The sequence below is a fragment of the Gorilla gorilla genome, chromosome 14 (assembly GCF_029281585.2).
Source record: "Gorilla gorilla gorilla isolate KB3781 chromosome 14, NHGRI_mGorGor1-v2.1_pri, whole genome shotgun sequence".
Classification (NCBI taxonomy): Eukaryota; Metazoa; Chordata; class Mammalia; order Primates; family Hominidae; genus Gorilla; species Gorilla gorilla.
The window spans coordinates 33,715,613-33,734,965 of record NC_073238.2 but is presented as its reverse complement, the minus strand read 5'-3'; the positions used below and the strand labels follow the sequence as shown (position 1 = coordinate 33,734,965).

The following is a 19,353-nucleotide window of genomic DNA, read 5'->3' as shown; positions in this document are numbered from 1 at the left end:
GATCCTAACTCATACCTGTCTTTTTACATATCCTCACACAGGAACTCCTCCTTATTTATGCCGCTCCTCCTGCAATTGCCCATTGATTGCCAGCCCTTAGATGTTCTTCACTTTTTCTTTTCCATCACCAACTTGGGGGACTTCATCCCCTTCCCATCTCTCCTGTTCTCATTGCTCCTCTGGTCTCAACCCAGGTGGACTTTTCCGGGCAGAGGGAGCCTCTGATGAGGGAGGAGGAGGACCCATGTGCCCTCAAGCCTGCTTATTTCTCAGAACCACCTCTAGTTCAGAGCTTGCCTTGGTGGAGGTGTCTCCGTATCGTATCATTTTCTCACCTTCTTTTAGAGGCATATTTTTTCTCATCACCCTGGGCTCTCCCTTTCCCCTCTCTCCTCCATCTGTAACCCTCTCACTCCCAGCTTACACTCAGGGGAGGTGGGAAAGCAGGATGTGTCTGTGTGGAAGGGATGGGGCCTCACCACTCCCACTGCCAGAGAGGTAGCAGGGAGGCGATGCTTCGGAACCCCTAAAGCAAACCTCTTCTAGCAGCCAGCTTGTGGACCTGAGATGGTGCCAGTGCTGGGTGCTATAGGTGCCATGGGGCCAGGATGCTGGTGTCCACATAGACAGCCTAGTATTTTTAGCCTTCTGAGTTTAGTTCTACATTTCACTGATTTCTGGTAGACATCAATAGAAAAAAGTTCTGCACCTGGAATGGGAAAGAGGGAACTGAGGCAAGAAACTGTGATTTCTAATGACAAATGAATATCATGGTGTTAGTGAAAACAAAATTAAATGAAAACAAACAGCATATGAGATGAACAATCAAAGATAATTAATACACTAGTTTATTAAAATATTTGTTTTAATTCTCTACCTTTAGTTTTGTGAATATTTAAACTAAAATTAATGTAGAGTTGAGAGGAAAGCAATAAAAAAATTAATTGGCTGAGAAACCAAGTCTTTGAGGAAACGCTAAGGGAAGTGGGTCATTTGAATTGAAAAAAAGGAACAAAAGAGCCTTTGTCTGTAAATATATACTGAACACCACGGGAATTTTTGGATATAACTATCCTATATTTTTATAGAGATTGCATCAGGAACTGGCCTTAAAGTAGGGCCCAAGTAGTTAAACTCCAGTATTTATTATTAAGAATCATTATGATTAGAAGTCTGAAGAAAGCAACATATTAGCAAGAAAGGTTGCAAGTCACCTTTCCTGAATTTTTTTTCTTTTTCTTTTTTTTTTGGAGACAGAGTCTTGTTCTGTCACCCAGGCTGGAGTGCAGTAGTGTGATCTCAGCTCACTGCAGCCTCTGCCTCCTGGTTCAAGCAATTCTCCTGTCTCAGCCTCCCAAGTAGCTAGGATTACAGGCATGTGCCACCACGCCTGGTTAATTTTTGTATTTTTAGTAGAGATGGGGTTTCACCATCTTGGCCACGCTGGTTTAGAACTCCTGACCTCAAGTAATCCACACACCTCACCCTCCCAAAGTGCTAGGATTACAGTTGTGAGCCACTGTGCCCAGCCTAGCTTCCCTAAATATTTTTTCTGGAAAGATAAAGTGATGGGATTCTAAGTCTTGGAAGCTGAACTATATGTATTCTTTTCTCTTCTCTCATCTTATAAAATCTGCTTTAGGAGACAGAAATGGGCTTGAAGGCTTGTCTTTCAAAGACAAAATCCATGCAAGACCAAATAAGTAACTATTGATACATTGTTAGCTTGCATAATTTTTTCTCTTTTTAATCCATGATGTTAATTGGTGAGACATATTGATCTTCATGCTAACCAACCTAACTTTTTAATTTCATTTTGTTGGAACAGGTGATGTATGTGATCTAAAAGTCCAAGTAGTAATGGAGAAAAAGGTTGTCTTTTCCAGTACTTCATTAGGAAATTGTTTGGTAAGAGAAAACATGTGAATTGAAAAAATCTGATGTTTGTTTTAAGGCTGAATGTCAAACCAGCAATGTTCACCTCCCTAAACTATCACTCACCATAAAGAGATTCCGTAACGCTTTCTGGTTACCATCCAACTTGGTGTCACTGGGTTTGGATGCAAACCAGAGGTAAATTAACCTGTTTGTTCAAAACAGTTTTTTCAGGGTGCTTTCCAGAGTTTATTTCTGGTCAGTGTTGCTTTGCCTTTCACACTTCCACAAATGCTGAGCATGTTCCCAGGAATGTATTAAGGATTTTAATTTACATATCTGGTCATTTTTAGCCATATTCTCTTCTTCTCAGTCATTTGATCTTTTATTATATAGCACTGATTCTAAAAGTTTAGTGTGCATGAAAACCACTGAGGATCTTGTAAAGATTTACATTCCTAGGTTGTACCCCCAAAGTATGATTTGGGAAATCTGGAATGCGGCCCAGGAATCTATAGACTTAGCAATGTCCCAAGTGATTCTAAGCCAGAGGTTCTGTGGGATGACCCTGTGAGAAACAATGCAAGGGTGAATGAACTGGGGAGGAACCTCTTTATCCAAAGCAAAAGGGACCTGGTAGTCAATGTTTTGCTACAATGAAGAAATGCCTAAAACTATGTACCTTTTCTGAAACAGTAAGAAAGCATCCTTCATGGTCTAATAACCATAAACTTTTAGAATTCCTACTCAGGCCTTTGTCTCAAATTCTCCTATTACTAACCCTATTCCCTGCCACCCCCTCCCCACTCCGCCCCCAGCTTTTTTGGCCTCTCCCAACTGAGGGCATTCACCCAGGCCTGACCCTTGGCTTTCTGTTCTTAGCAAATGCTTTATTCTCAAAGGATGACCCATTCCCCTTACTTCAGCTATTATTTGTTCATTTACTGAACAGCTATTTATGCGCATCCACTGAGTTGTAGATGCAGGAGCTACAACATGAACAGTTTCCACTCCAACTCAAATGCATTCACCAGTCTGAATTATCAAGGAGCTTTCTCTCTGCTTCTGCAAATGGCACCAGCATTCTTCCACTCACGCCTTGGGCTCTGATTCTCTTTGCCTCAGCCCCCTAAATCCAGTTAGTCATCCATCTCTGTTGATTATGCCTTTGACAATTTTCTATGTTCTCCTTCCTTTCTGTTATCACTGCCACTAATTGTCCAGAATCTCCTTTGCTCATGTGTAGATTTCTGCAGTGGTCTCCTTACCCTTTCTTTCTCCTTCTATATTGCAATCTATAGAATCCTGAAATATGCCTCCTGAAATATTGCTCTCATTGTGAAAAATTGTAGCTAGAGCAGAAGACACACTGTGTGCCCGTGGTCAGAGCCAGTTAACACCTTTGGCTCAACATCTTTATCTGTAAAATGAATATCACATCCAAGTGTAATGGGAATTAAATTAGATAATATATATAAAGTTTCCTTGTAAACTATAAATCACTAAATAAGTGTTATATGTGATAATTATCAGGCCTCTTTCTCACATAGGAAATGCCCCACCATATTTTTCAACAACTTCACTCTTATTTCCTTGGCTCTTGAGCTCTGAAGATATAATAGCCCTAACGTAATACCTGAGCTTTTTTCCATCAGTAGCTTGACCAGCAGACTTCATTCCAAATAAACTGGGTCATCCCTTTTGGCTCTTGGAACACAACTCTAATTTAGTTAGTTAGTTAGTTAATTGGTTATTTCTTCCTTTCCTTTTTTTTTTTTTTTTTTTCCTGAGCCAGGGTCTCATTCTGTCACCCAGGCTGTAGCGCAGTGGCATGATCATGGCTCACTATAGCCTCAACCTCCTGAGCTCAAGCAATCCCCCAGTTTTTTTTTTTTTTTTTTTGTAGAGGCTGGGACTTGCTATGTTGCCCAGGCTGGTCTCAGACTCCTGGCCTCAAGCAGCCTGTCCATCTCAGCCTCGCAACATGCTGGGATTATAAACATGAGCCACACTGCCCGACATTGTTTGTTGTTGTTTTTCCAATTTTTTTTCTTTTTCTTTCTTTCTTTTTTTTTTTGAGACAGACTTTTGCTCTTGTTACCCAGGCTGGAGTGCACTGTCACAATCTCAGCTCACCACAACCTCTGCCTCCTGGGTTCAAGCGATTCTCCTGCCTCAGCCTCCCAAGTAGCTGGGATTACAGGCATGTGCTACCACACCTGGCTAATTTTGTATTATTAGTAGAGACGGGGTTTCTCCGTGTTGGTCAGGCTGGTCTCAAACTCCCGACCTCAGGTGATCTGCCCACCTCAACCTCCCAAAGTGCTAGGATTACAGGCTTGAGCCACCATGCCTGGCCCATTTTTCTAATTTCTACTTTGTGTTATTGCTGGTCTTTTTCCCTCCGTTTGGACTAGATTCTATTTTCAGAGCTCTTCTTCCTTTATCTAAACTGCTTCATGCCCAATTCAATTTCTACCTCCTTAATGAAATTTTTGCATTCTGCACCTTCTGTTAATTAGCCACCAATAGTGCATAACAGCACACCCAGTCTTTGTCATACAGATTGAGTTATGTACCATTCTACTATTGGTTCTTAAATGTACAGCTCCCTGAAGGGGCCAACTGAGTCTGCACCTCCTTTTGTGTTTTTCACAGGGCCTAGCATAGACCTTTCTTATTGTGGGTGCCATTATTTCTATGAGAATGAGTCAGAGAACTAGTACAGCTTCAAAGTCATTCATTCCAAAACTTGAGCTATCTTTGGTCAATTTTTGCTCCAAAGATGAGCTATCTTTCCTCCATCCAGCAGCCTGCACTGGTCAAGTTCAAAGATCCCATTGACAAACACAAGAGTTCTGATAAAACATGATGAGCAGGGGGACCCAACTGTCCCCCTCCCTTGGGAGGAGCATGCAGGCCCAACCCCCAAGTGTTACAGACCCCCGTTGTTATTTTTTAAATTTAGAAAATAAAAAACCGGGGGGGAGGAGCCAAGATGGCCGAATAAGAACAGCTCTGGTCTACAGCTCCCAGCGTGAGCGACGCAGAAGATGGGTGATTTCTGCATTTCCATCTGAGGTACCGGGTTCATCTCACTATGGAGTGCCAGACAGTGGGCGTGGGTCAGTGGGTGCGTGCACCGTGCGTGAGCCGAGGCAGGGCAAGGCATTGCCTCACTTGGGAAGCGCAAGGGGTCAGGGAGTTCCCTTTCCCAGTCAAAGAAAGGGGTGACGGACGCACCTGGAAAATCGGGTCACTCCCACCCGAATATTGCGCTTTTTGGACCGGCTTAAAAAACTGCGCACCACGAGATTATATCCCGCACCTGGCTCAGAGGGTCCTACGCCCACGGAGTCTCGCTGATTGCTAGCACAGCAGTCTGAGATCAAACTGCAAGGTGGCAGCGAGGCTGGGGGAGGGGCGCCCGCCATTGCCCAGGCTTGCTTAGGTAAACAAAGCAGCCGAGAAGCTCCAACTGGGTGGAGCCCACCACAGCTCAAGGAGGCCTGCCTGCCTCTGTAGGCTCCACCTCTGGGGGCAGGGCACAGACAAACAAAAAGACAGCAGTAACCTCTGCAGACTTAAATGTCCCTGTCTGACAGCTTTGAAGAGAGCAGTGGTTCTCCCAGCATGCAGCTGGAGATCTGAGAACGGGCAGACTGCCTCCTCAAGTGGGTCCCTGAGGCACCCCCCAGCAGGGGCACACTGACACCTCACATGGCAGGGTATTCCAACAGACCTGCAGCTGAGGGTCCTGTCTGTTAGAAGGAAAACTAACAAACAGAAAGGACAGCCACACCAAAAACCCATCTGTACATCACCATCATCAAAGACCAAAAGTAGATAAAACCACAAAGATGGGGAAAAAACAGAACAGAAAAACTGGAAACTCTAAAACACAGAGCGCCTCTCCTCCTCCAAAGATCAAATTACTCTGAGCGACGGGAGGACATTCAAACCAAAGGCAAAGAAGTTGAAAACTTTGAAAAAAATTTAGAAGAATGTATAACTAGAATAAACAATACAGAGAAGTGCTTAAAGGAGCTGATGGAGCTGAAAACCAAGGCTCGAGAACTACGTGAAGAATGCAGAAGCCTCAGGAGCCGATGCAATCAACTGGAAGAAAGGGTATCAGCAATGGAAGATGAAATGAATGAAATGAAGCGAGAAGGGAAGTTTAGAGAAAAAAGAATAAAAAGAAATGAGCAAAGCCTCCAAGAAATATGGGACTATGTGAAAAGACCAAATCTACATCTGATTGGTGTACCTGAAAGTGATGGGGAGAATGGAACCAAGTTGGAAAACACTCTGCAGGATATTATCCAGGAGAACTTCCCCAATCTAGCAAGGCAGGCCAACGTTCAGATTCAGGAAATACAGAGAACGCCACACAGATACTCCTCGAGAAGAGCAACTCCAAGACACATAATTGTCAGATTCGCCAAAGTTGAAATGAAGGAAAAAATGTTAAGGGCAGCCAGAGAGAAAGGTCGGGTTACCCTCAAAGGGAAGCCCATCAGACTAACAGCGGATCTCTCGGCAGAAACCCTACAAGCCAGAAGAGAGTGGGGGCCAATATTCAACATTCTTAAAGAAAAGACTTTTCAACCCAGAATTTCATATCCAGCCAAACTAAGCTTCATAAGTGAAGGAGAAATAAAATACTTTCCAGACAAGCAAATGCTGAGAGATTTTGTCACCACCAGGCCTGCCCTAAAAGAGCTCCTGAAGGAAGCGCTAAACATGGAAAGGAGCAACCGGTACCAGCCGCTGCAAAATCATGCCAAAGTATAAAGACCATCGAGACTGGGAAGAAACTGCATCAACTAATGAGCAAAATCACCAGCTAACATCATAATGACAGGATCAAATTCACACATAACAATATTAACTTTAAATGTAAATGGACTACATGCTCCAATTAAAAGACACAGACTGGCAAATTGGATAAAGAGTCAAGACCCATCAGTGTGCTGTATTCAGGAAACCCATCTCACGTGCAGAGACACACATAGGCTCAAAATAAAGGGATGGAGGAAGATCTACCAAGCAAATGGAAAACAAAAACAGGCAGGGGTTGCAATCCTAGTCTCTGATAAAACAGACTTTAAACCAACAAAGATCAAAAGAGACAAAGAAGGCCATTACATAATGGTAAAGGGATCAATTCAACAAGAAGAGCTAACTATCCTAAATATATATGCACCCAAAACAGGAGCACCCAGATTCATAAAGCAAGCCCTGAGTGACTTACAAAGAGACTTAGACTCCCACACATTAATAATGGGAGACTTTAACACCCCACTCTCAACATTAGACAGATCAACGAGACAGAAAGTCAACAAGGATACCCAGGAATTGAACTCAGCTCTGCACCAAGCGGACCTAATAGACATCTACAGAACTCTCCACCCCAAATCAACAGAATATACATTTTTTTCAGCACCACACCACACCTATTCCAAAATTGGCTACATACTTGGAAGTAAAGCTCTCTTCAGCAAATGTAAAAGAACAGAAATTATAACAAACTCTCTCTCAGACCACAGTGCAATCAAACTAGAACTCAGGATTAAGAAACTCACTCAAAACCGCTCAACTACATGGAAACTGAACAACCTGCTCCTGAATGACTACTGGGTACAAAACGAAATGAAGGCAGAAATAAAGATGTTCTTTGAAACCAACGAGAACAAAGACACAACATACCAGAATCTCTGGGACGCATTCAAAGCAGCGTGTAGAGGGAAATTTATAGCACTAAATGGCCACAAGAGAAAGCAGGAAAGATTCAAAATTGACACCCTAACATCACAATTAAAAGAACTAGAAAAGCAAGAGCAAACACATTCAAAAGCTAGCAGAAGGCAAGAAATAACTAAAATCAGAGCAGATCGGAAGGAAATAGAGACACAAAAAAACCCTTCAAAAAATTAATGAATCCAGGAGCTGGTTTTTTGAAAGGATCAACAAAATTGATAGACCGCTAGCAAGACTAATAAAGAAGAAAAGAGAGAAGAATCAAATAGACCCAATAAAAAATGATAAAGGGGATATCACCACCGATCCCACAGAAATACAAACTACCATCAGAGAATACTACAAACACCTCTACTCAAATAAACTAGAAAATCTAGAAGAAATGGATAAATTCCTCGACACATACACTCTCCCAAGTCTAAACCAGGAAGAGGTTGAATCTCTGAATAGACCAAAAACAGGAGCTGAAATTGTGGCAATAATCAATAGTTTACCAACCAAAAAGAGTCCAGGACCAGATGGATTCACAGCCGAATTCTACCAGAGGTACAAGGAGGAACTGGTACCATTCCTTCTGAAACTATTCCAATCAATAGAAAAAGAGGGAATCCTCCCTAACTCATTTTATGAGGCCAGCATCATTCTGATACCAAAGCCTGGCAGAGACACAACCAAAAAAGAGAATTTTAGACCAATATCCTTGATGAACATTGATGCAAAAATCCTCAATAAAATTCTGGCAAACCGAATCCAGCAGCACATCAAAAAGCTTATCCACCATGATCAAGTGGGCTTCATCCCTGGGATGCAAGGCTGGTTCAATATACGCAAATCAATAAATGTAATCCAGTATATAAACAGAGCCAAAGACAAAAACCACATGATTATCTCAATAGATGCAGAAAAAGCCTTTGACAAAATTCAACAACCCTTCATGCTAAAAACTCTCAATAAATTAGGTATTGATGGGACGTATTTCAAAATAATAAGAGCTATCTATGACAAACCCACAGCCAATATCTTACTGAATGGGCAAAAACTGGAAGCATTCCCTTTGAAAACTGGCACAAGACAGGGATGCCCTCTCTCACCACTCCTATTCAACATAGTGTTGGAAGTTCTGGCCAGGGCAATTAGGCAGCAGAAGGAAATAAAGGGTATTCAATTAGGAAAAGAGGAAGTCAAATTGTCCCTGTTTGCAGACGACATGATTGTGTATCTGGAAAACACCATTGTCTCAGCCCAAAATCTCCTCAAGCTGATAAGCAACTTCAGCAAAGTCTCAGGATACAAAATCAATGTACAAAAGTCACAAGCATTCTTATACACCAACAACAGACAAACAGAGAGCCAAATCATGAGTGAACTCCCATTCACAATTGCTTCAAAGAGAATAAAATACCTAGGAATCCAACTTACAAGGGATGTGAAGGACCTTTTCAAGGAGAACTACAAACCACTGCTCAAGGAAATAAAAGAGGATACAAACAAATGGAAGAACATTCCATGCTCATGGGTAGGAAGAATCAATATCGTGAAAATGGCCATACTGCCCAAGGTAATTTACAGATTCAATGCCATCCCCATAAAGCTACCAATGCCTTTCTTCACAGAATTGGAAAAAACTACTTTAAAGTTCATATGGAACCAAAAAAGAGCCTGCATCGCCAAGTCAATCCTAGGCCAAAAGAACAAAGCTGGAGGCATCACACTACCTGACTTCAAACTATACTACAAGGCTACAGTAACCAAAACAGCATGGTACTGGTACCAAAACAGAGATATAGATCAATGGAACAGAACAGAGCCCTCAGAAATAACGCCAGATATCTACAACTATCTGATCTTTGACAAACCTGAGAAAAACAAGCAATGGGGAAAGGATTTCCTATTTAATAAATGGTGCTGGGAAAACTGGCTAGCCATATGTAGAAAGCTGAAACTGGATCCCTTCCTTACACCTTATACAAAAATCAAGATGGATTAAAGACTTAAACGTTAGACCTAAAACCATAAAAACCCTTGAAGAAATCCTAGGCATTTCCATTCAGGACATAGGCATGGGCAAGGACTTCATGTCCAAAACACCAAAAGCAATGGCAACAAAAGACAAAATGGACAAATGGGATCTAATTAAACTCAAGAGCTTCTGCACAGCAAAAGAAACTACCATCAGAGTGAACAGGCAACCTACAAAATGGGAGAAAATTTTCGCAACCTACTCATCTGAGAAAGGGCTAATATCCAGAATCTACAATGAACTCAAACAAATTTACAAGAAAAAAACAAACAACCCCATCAAAAAGTGGGCAAAGGACATGAACAGACACTTCTCAAAAGAAGACATTTATGCAGCCAAAAAACACATGAAAAAATGCTCATCATCACTGGCCATCAGAGAAACACAAATCAAAACCACAATGAGATACCATCTCACACCAGTTAGAATGGCAATCATTAAAAAGTCAGGAAACAACAGGTGCTGGAGAGGATGTGGAGAAATAGGAACACTTTTACACTGTTGGTGGGACTGTAAACTAGTTCAACCATTGTGGAAGTCAGTGTGGCGATGCCTCAGGGATCTAGAACTAGAAATACATTTGACCCAGCCATCCCATTATTGAGTATATAACCAAAGCACTATAAATCATGCTGCTATAAAGACACATGCACACGTATGTTTATTGCGGCATTATTCACAATAGCAAAGACTTGGAACCAACCCAAATGTCCAACAATGATAGACTGGATTAAGAAAATGTGGCACATGTACACCATGGAATACTATGCAGCCATAAAAAATGATGAGTTCATGTCCTTTGTAGGGACATGGATGAAATTGGAAATCATCATTCTCAGTAAACTATCGCAAGAACAAAAAACCAAACACCGCATATTCTCACTCATGGGTGGGAATTGAACAATGAGATCACATGGACACAGGAAGGGGAATATCACACTCTGGGGACTGTGGTGGGGTGGGGGGAGGGGGGAGGGATAGCATTGGGAGATATACCTAATGCTAGATGACGAGTTAGTGTGTGCAGCGCACCAGCATGGCACATGTATACATATGTAACTAACCTGCACAATGTGCACATGTACCCTAAAACTTAAAGTCTAATAAATAAAAAAAAAGAAAATAAAAAACCATGATAAGTTATGCATTGCTTTTTGATTGTCAATGCTAGCTTTAAAATTGAGCTTCTTAATGTATTCTCAAAAAAGGCCCTAACACATGAATATCAAATGACACACATTAAATAATAATATTTAATTGATTAAAGTCGAATGGAAAGTTCAATACTGTTTAAAAGTGCGGCACTTTTGAAAAGTGCCTCATGGCCAGGCACGGTGGCTCATGCCTGTAATCCCAGCACTTTGGGAGGCCAGGGCGGATGGATCACGAGGTCAAGAGATCGAGACCATCCTGGCCAACATGGTGAAACCCCGTCTCTACTAAAAATACAAAAATTAGCTGGGCGTGGTGGCACATGCCTGTAGTCCCAGCTATTTGGGAGGCTGAGGCTGGAGAATCAGCTGAACCTGGGAGGCAGAAGTTGCAGTGAGCCGAGATCATGCCACTGTACTCCAGCCTGGTGACAGAGTGAGAATCTGTCTCAAAAAAAAAAAAAAAAGAAAAGTGCTTCATGATAACCCTCAAACATGTTGGCCTTTAAAAGACATAAACAACAGGCCGGGTGCAGTGGCTCATGCCTGTAATCCAGCACTTTGGGAGGCCCAGGCGGGCAGATCACTTGAAGCCAGGAGTTTGAGACCAGCCTGGCTAATATAGTGAAACCCCATGTCTACTAAAAATTCAAAAATTAGCTGGGTGTGATGGCAGGTGCCTATAGTCCCAGCTACTTGGGAGGCTGAGGCACAAGAATCACTTGAACCTGGGAGGCAGAGGTTGCCGTGAGCTGAGATCATGCCACTGCACTTCAGCCTGGGGGACAGTGAGACTGTGTCTCAAAAAACAAAAAACAAATGAAAACACACACACACGTAAACAATAGTATTGCAACTAGAAAAGATTATTATAATTATTTATGCATGTAGTGATTGGGCTGTGAGACCAAAAGTACTTGATAAATACAGGAAGTCATGATAAGTGAAAAGGAACTTCATTGTTATTATTATCTAGGTTTATAGTTCTCAATTCCATGTGTTCATTCATAGATATTGCATGACATTGAAACAGACAAAGTATTAATTGATGTATTCGACGGTCCACCTCTGTATGATGATGTGAAAGTGCAGTTTTTCTCTTTGGTGAGTAATCACAAAATAGCCTCTGCCATTGTTCTTGTCTGGTCTAATGATTTTATTTAAGATTTGCTTTACTACAATTCCCAACAAGGGAGGGGGAGGGGGAGGAAAAGAATAAATCAGATCTATAACTAATTTTTTTAAAAGAGCATATGTAATTTAAATAATTTTTGTTCATTTGTTTTTTTCTAAATTGTAAATTTTCTAAATTTTTCTAAATTTACATGTATTCTCAAATACAAAAAATACAAAATAAACACAAAAAAGTAAAACCCAAGATGCTAAAAAAAAAAACCCAAAGGTATGTTTTACTGCATAGCAATGATTACATTTTGTTTTGCATCTTTTTTAAAAAATTAAGAAATTGAGACAGGGTCCCACTCTGTCACCCACGCTGGAGTGCAGTGGCGTGATCATAGCTAACTGTAGCTTCAACCTCCTGAGCTCAAGCAATCCTCCCACCTCAGTCTCCTGAGTAGCTGGGAGCACTGATTGGAAAGAGAGTTAGGTTTGGGTGACTCAGTTGTGTGAAACAGAGAAGGCAGCACAATACAACACATGAAATAACCAAAGCAGTTTTTTATTAATTCCAGAGAGAAGAGGGCAGCACACTTCGCAGGGCCAACTGGAAGGGTGGAAGGGGGAGCCATCCAGGAGACCTGTGCTTGACTGATGGGTGGGAGCAATAGCGAGAGAGAGGGAGGGACCTGAGAGTGGAAGCCTTTATTGGGATGTAAGGTGCTACCTGAGCAGGTTTCCTGCGGGGAAGTCTAATTTGGTTTAACGCAAGCAGCCATGAGTCTCTGCTGTGACTGAGAGGTGGTCACTGATATATCCACATGGTCCCTGTGGAGTATGGGGGTCTGTGGGGTGAGTCAAGTAGGTTATATCTAGCTGTCCCATAGTGAAGTGGTCATCAGGAGAAGGTTGTATAAGGTAGATATCAGGATCAGTCACATGGAGAAACTGGGAGGAGGTGAACTGGAAACTGCTGAGGGTGACTGAACCCCACTTCTGATATCAGAAAATCCAATTTATAATTAAAAGGGATGCTGAGGCAACAAAAAAATTATAAGAATTCACTACAATGTAGTTGGGTATATATAGGCATAGGTCCTTAGTAGCGTCTGTTTGGCACTATCTAAACCAGATTCAAATAGCAGCATTTAAATTAAATACCTATCATGGGAAAAACACTATTCCTTGAAAATTTTGATAGAAACAGCAAGAGAATGCAATAGCATTTTCTTAAAGCCTCCTCCTTTGTGTCTTGAGTGTATTGTTACAGATTGCAGAGTGCTACCTATTTAATGGTTATAATTGTTTGATAAATATATAAAGGAATAAAGAAAGGAACTTTAATTTCTTTGGAATGATTAGTTCTTGGTGTCAGTTTTACTTTGACATTTTTTTTCTTTTTAGAATCTTCCTAAATACTATGACAATTGTCCATTTTTCTTCTGGTTCAACACATCTTTTATTCAAAATAACAGGTATGAATATAATAGAAACCCATAGAAACAGCCTAATCTTCAATGTCTATATATAAGGTGTAATGGCAAGTCTTTTGCTGGTTGTCATAAACTTAATTTATAGAAAGCAAAATCCTTGAGCCACCATTATTCCTTGCCTTACTCCTCTTACTTTGGTTATTTTAAAAATACCTTTGTTCTTGAGACCCACTGTTGCAGTATCCTCAGGGTCCATGCCATAGGACTGTGTTATGAGTTCAAAAGTATTATCATCAGATCTTAAGTTTGGTAGTAAATTCCTCCCAGAGAAGTTCAATATGAGGCTGCTGAGCACCTTCAATATATCAGGTCCCTGTCAGTAGGTGCTGATTTACCAATGACGAACCACCATCAACCTTTTGTGCTAAAGTAAGGCAGGACCTAGGGAGGCTTCAGCTAGATTAAAAGCTGATGGACACACTTATATCTGGGAGAAGTTACAAGACACAGTATTAAGGAATACAGCTAAGAAATATCATTAAGTAATAGTCTATTTAAATAGCCATTCAAATGTGGCTTTCTAATAACTGAATTGGGAAACCTTTCTGAAAAATTATTAATTGGATTTGGAGATTATTGTTCCAAAAAAACCTTCTACCTTATTTGGAAACTCATTTCTCAATCTAGAAGTTCTCCACTATAAGTAGCATTTGTTTTGTGATGGTGAAAAATTGAGATTTTTTTTATATCAACCATAATGTTCAATACAAAAGGACAAAATATTTTTTAAATGATTTAGGTCAGAGTTGAAGAAGTGGCTATGATTATATGTGGCATGAATTTGAAAGTTATTTTTACATCTAGTCCTAATCTTTTCTTCAAATGTGAGCTGGATCGAATAACTCCTTAAGTCCAGCAAGGCAACAGGAAATTAAACCTCTGGTCTACACACTTGCAATGCAAAACATTTAATGGATTTTGATAGAGTCAACCTTGGATTCGATGGAAATTTTTTACAAGTTTTTTTTTTTTTGGATGCATACAAACAATAAGCTTTTTCTTCTAACATGAGCAAAGTCCCTCAAAAAGTGAGACCTGGGTGTAGCTTCATTTGATGCTGCTCCTCAAAAGTGGTTCTTGCTAAAGGATACCGTTTTTTTTCCTTTAAAACACTGTGTTCATTTTGGAGAAGTGATAAGCTAGATCACTTTTATTCTTACTTTTATATACATTTCTAAAGATTTCTGTAACATTTAAATTTACATACTACTTGGTAAAGCTGTTTTTGTTAGTTATGAGATTGTTGTTTAGCCAAAAATGCTAACTTCTGTCATTTAGAACACTAGGCATAAATGGGTCAACCAATTTATGCCTGGTGTTCCATTATTGGAACGCTAAGCATATGGGAGTTATATCCTACTGCTCAAGGTCATTTCCAAGGTCTGATTGTAAAAATTCAAAAAATTGCAACCTCACACATAAATTAAAAGAGATATAGTATTTTATTACTGGGTTTTCATTCATGTCTATCCTGATATTTGTCGCATAGAGAAATTGAGATATTTTATTAAACTTGGATGTCATTAATTCCATATAAAGCAATGCTAAGAGAGTCAGCATGTGTTACTGATGTGTTGCTGAAGATTAAAGTATTTTTAAGTCTCACTAAAAAGGTGGAAGGAACCAACTGAGACACAAAAAAGGGGCTGGAGTTCTATTCATGGTGAGGTTCTTTTTTTGTTTCTTCCAGCTCTAACGTGGGTACCCAACTGTGTGGCTTTTCGGTGAGCCCCAGTATAAAATGTAATATATTTTTTTCTGTTCTTAGGCTTTATCTACCCAGAAATGAATTGGATAATCCACATAAACAAAAAGCATGGAAAATTTATCCACCAGAATTTGCCGTGGAGACACTTTTTGGCGAGAAATGACTTCCAATGACGTTGTAGCTGGATCCGATTAAGTATAGCTACCCCTTCCCCTTCTGGGAAAGAATTATGTTCTTTCCAACCCCTGCCACATGTTCATATGTCCTAAGTCTTCCTTAATGATGCATCTATATTTATATATGTTTATATATGTTCTTCATAAATCTATTAAATATATATAGATAAAATGTCAGTGTTTTTCTTCTTTTTTGAAGGCACATACTCCACAGTTTCCATCTTGTATTTACATAAATTTGGAACACAGTATGCAGGAACATCAGGCATCATTTTGAAGAACTTTGAAATAGAGCTTTCATAGCAAAAACTTGAGATATTTAGAATTTGTGATTCCCCAACCCCCACTTACTTACATATTTTTGGTCAAGTATTTATTCCCTGCTTTGGTTCACATTTGTAATTTCAGATTTATTAGAAAGCTAATTTATATATTTTTCTTCCCCTTCATTTACAAACTGTCTGTTAACAGACTGGCAACCAAGACTCAGTTTTAAATCCAGAAGAGAGAAGTGTTTCACACAAGCAGTCCCCCAACTCCCAACACACAGTCTCTCATTCCGAGCACTAAATAGGTAGCTTACTTGACAAGCTTCCTTTAATCACACACAGACATGGGGGTTGGGGTAAGAAGATGGTGGTAAATATGAAGATAAGTAATCTTTGGTAACTTCTGCTTTTGTATAAATTTGTAAGTGAAGTCAAAAGAAATGTTCTTAGAGTAATCTAGGTGTATTATTTTGAAATACACTACTCCTGCTCACAACCAACTTCACCTAAGCTTGGGGGGACTCTGAAGGGAGGTTATCTTTTCATTATAAACACTGGTTAGCCTTATGTCTACAGGAAATCATTATTATTTCCTCTTTGGTGCTGGGTTCTACTTTTTTTTAACAAATTTTTTATTTGTATTTTTTATTTTTTGAGACAGCATCTCACTCTGGTTGTCGAGACTGGAGTGCAGTGGTGTGATCTTGGTTCACTGCAGCCTCAACCTCCCAGGCTCAGTTGATTCTCCCACCTCAGCCTCCCGAGTAGCTGGGACTATAGGCGCATGCCAGCACACCCGGCTAATTTTTTGTATTTTTAGTAGAGATGAGGTTTTGCCGTTGTTGCCCAGGCTGAGCTCAAATTCCTGAACTCAAGCAATCTGCCTGCCTCAGTCTCCCAAAGTGCTAGTATTAAGGCATGAGCCACCACGCCCAGTCTGTGGGTGTTACTTCATTCAAAATACCTTTATTGCCACTGTATCTTCTGGCCATGATTGTCCTTGAAAACCTTCTATCTTGGCTTTATTGAAATTATTCTTATTTGAATGATTTTCCTTTTATTGGCAAGGCCCTCAACAATCTAGACCAAGATGAGTTCATCAGGAAATGAAAGGTAACAACTAATAAGACAAGTGTCACTGCTAAAACACAATATACTCATTCCTGAAAAACCTGGCACTCTACAGAAAGGACTAAAAAAAGAAGCAGTTCATGAAAATACAGAGTTTGAGAGTCCAGGGCCAACCTGTCCGGCATAGCAACTTTCTAACCAACACACTAACCGCTGGGACCACCCACATCAGCAGCTGAATGTTGGGAGTTTGCCATAGAGCTTTTTAATTTTTGACTGGAAATAGAAAAATACTTGCTATAGGGGCTGTGGGTACCAGAGTGGCACAGACGAGAGCAGAGCCCTGAGCCATGGTGGGCATGGAAGGCAGCAACCTGCCAGGAGCCAAGAGCCCCACTAGGCTGGTGAGCCGCCTCGCTGCAGGTGATTTTTTCTCCTCTAAATATTCCAAAAAAGGTTCCAACTGCCCGTGCAGCAGCCCAGCTAAGGCCTTTTTCCTTTACTCCCCCTGATCTGACTCCCCCTTTGAGGAAAAGATCATAGAACTTGCTTTCAAATTCCTTTCATGTTAATATTATGCCCTGCCATTAATGACAGAAACATGTGTAGGCACAACATAGGTTACACTGTTTCCTTTAAAATTCACACAGCCATAATCTACAGAGGGCAGATTACGTCCTGGGTTTAGGTGAATAGGGAGGAAAATACTTAGCTGGCTCAGGGAAGAATAAGATCTGTCTTTTTAATACTAGAAACACAGGAAGGAAGGAAACCCCCTTTTTTATTTTAAGAATTTCCCTTTTTGAAATAAGGAGATTACCATTAAGGTTTCTCTTCCCCAGACCTCCAAGACCCACCAAAATTTCTGGAAATTATGAGTTGTCACACTATTCTGCTTTTGCTTATTCAAAGAAAACTCATTTAAGGCCTCTTTGGGTATTGCTTTCTTAGAATGCAAAATGAATGATTCTTTGAAGAACTCAAGAAACTTAGATCAGAATGATACTCATGTCTTAAAATTTTAGCTTTAATTTTAAATGTAGGGGTATGTGTGCAAGTTTGTTACATCAGTATATTGCACCGCGGTAGAGAGCGTAGTACCCAATAGGTAGTTTTTCAACCCGCACCCCCCCATCCCCCTCTAGTAGTCCACAGTGTCTATTGTTCCCAAGCTTATGTCCAAAGATACCTGTTGTTTAGCTCTCATAAGTGGGAATATGTGGTATTTGGTTTTCTGGTCCTGCATTAATTTGCTTAGGATAATGGCCTCCAGCTCCATCTATGTTGCTGCAAAAGACCTGATTTCACTCATATTTATGGCTGTGTAGAATTCCATCGTGTATATGTACCACATTTTCTTTATCCAGTCCACCACTGATGGGCACCTAGGTTGATTCCATATCTTTACTATTGTGAATAGCACAGCAATGAACATATCAGTGTGTGTGTCTTTTGGTAGAATGGTCTTTTTTCCATTGGGTATATATCCAATAATGGGGTTGCTGGGTCAAATGGTAGCTCGTTTTAAGTTCTTTGAGAAATCTCCAGACTGCTTTCCACAGTGGCTGAACTAATTTACACTCCCACCAACAATGTATAAAGGTTCCCTTTTCTCTGCAGCCTTGCCAGCATCTGTTGTTTTTGACTTTTTATTAATCTCCATTCTGACTAGTGTGAGAGGGTATCTCACTGTGGTTTTGATTTGCACTTCTCTGACAATCTGTGATGTGAAGCATTTTTTCAGATGCTCCTTGGTCACTTGTATGTCTTCTTTTGAGAAGTATGTGTCATGTTCTTTCCACATTTTTAATGGGGTTATTTGGTTTCTGCGTGTGGATTAGTGTAAGTTCCTTATAGATTCTGGTCTAAGGTCTAAGACCTTTGTTGGATGCATAGTTTGCAAATGTTTCCTCCTGTTCTGTGGGTTATCTGTTTGCTCTGTCGATCATTTCTCTTGCTGTGCCAAAGCGCTTTAGCTTTATTAGGTCCCACTTGTCAATCTTTGTTGTTATTGCAATTGCTTTTGGGGACTTAGTTAAAAATTCTTTCCCAAGGCCAATGTCAAGAAGGGTATTTCTGAGGTTTTCTTCTAGGATTTTTATCACTTGAGGTCTTAAATTTAAATCTTTAATCTATCTCCAGTTAATTTTTGTATATGATGAAAGGTATGGGTCGAGTATCATTATTCTGCATATTGCTAGCCAGTTACCCCAACACCATTTATTGAATAGGGAGTCCTTTCCCCATTGCTTGTTTTTGTCAGCTTGCAATATCAGGTGGTTGTAAGTGTAAGGCTTTATTCTGGGTTTTCTGTTCTATTCCGTTGGTCTATATGTCTGCTTTTGTACCAGTACCATGCTGTTTTGGATACTATAGCCTTATAGTTTGAAGCCTCTGGCTTTGCCCTTTTGCTTAGATTTGCTCAGGCTGTTGAGGCCATCTTTTGGTTTCATATGACTTTTAGAATACTTTTTTCTAATTCTGTGAAGAATGACATTGGTAGTTTGATAGAAATAGCACTGAATCTGTCAATTGCTTTGAGCAGTGTGGCCATTTGAATGATACTGATTCTTCCAATCCATGAGCATGGAATGTTTTTCCATTTAATTGTGTTATCTCTGATTTCCTTCTACAGTGTTTTGTACTTCTTGTAGAGATCTTTCACATCCTTTGTTAGCTGTATTCCTAGTTATTTCATTTTCCTTGTT

At 40.3% G+C, this 19,353-nt stretch overlaps 1 protein-coding gene across 1 annotated transcript in view; it reads left to right on the top strand.

Annotated features, from left to right (window-relative positions):
- LOC109029413 (phosphatidylinositol 3,4,5-trisphosphate 3-phosphatase TPTE2) overlaps positions 1 to 15,410 on the top strand; it is a 150,982-nt gene extending 135,572 nt beyond the window's left edge. Inside the window, 5 exon segments of the mRNA XM_055359568.2 lie at positions 1,829 to 1,908; positions 11,821 to 11,913; positions 13,333 to 13,403; positions 15,190 to 15,284; positions 15,287 to 15,410. Coding sequence (XP_055215543.1) covers positions 1,829 to 1,908; positions 11,821 to 11,913; positions 13,333 to 13,403; positions 15,190 to 15,284; positions 15,287 to 15,324 — 377 coding nt within the window. The 3' untranslated portion in view covers positions 15,325 to 15,410.
- Positions 15,411 to 19,353: the final 3,943 nt, after the last annotated feature.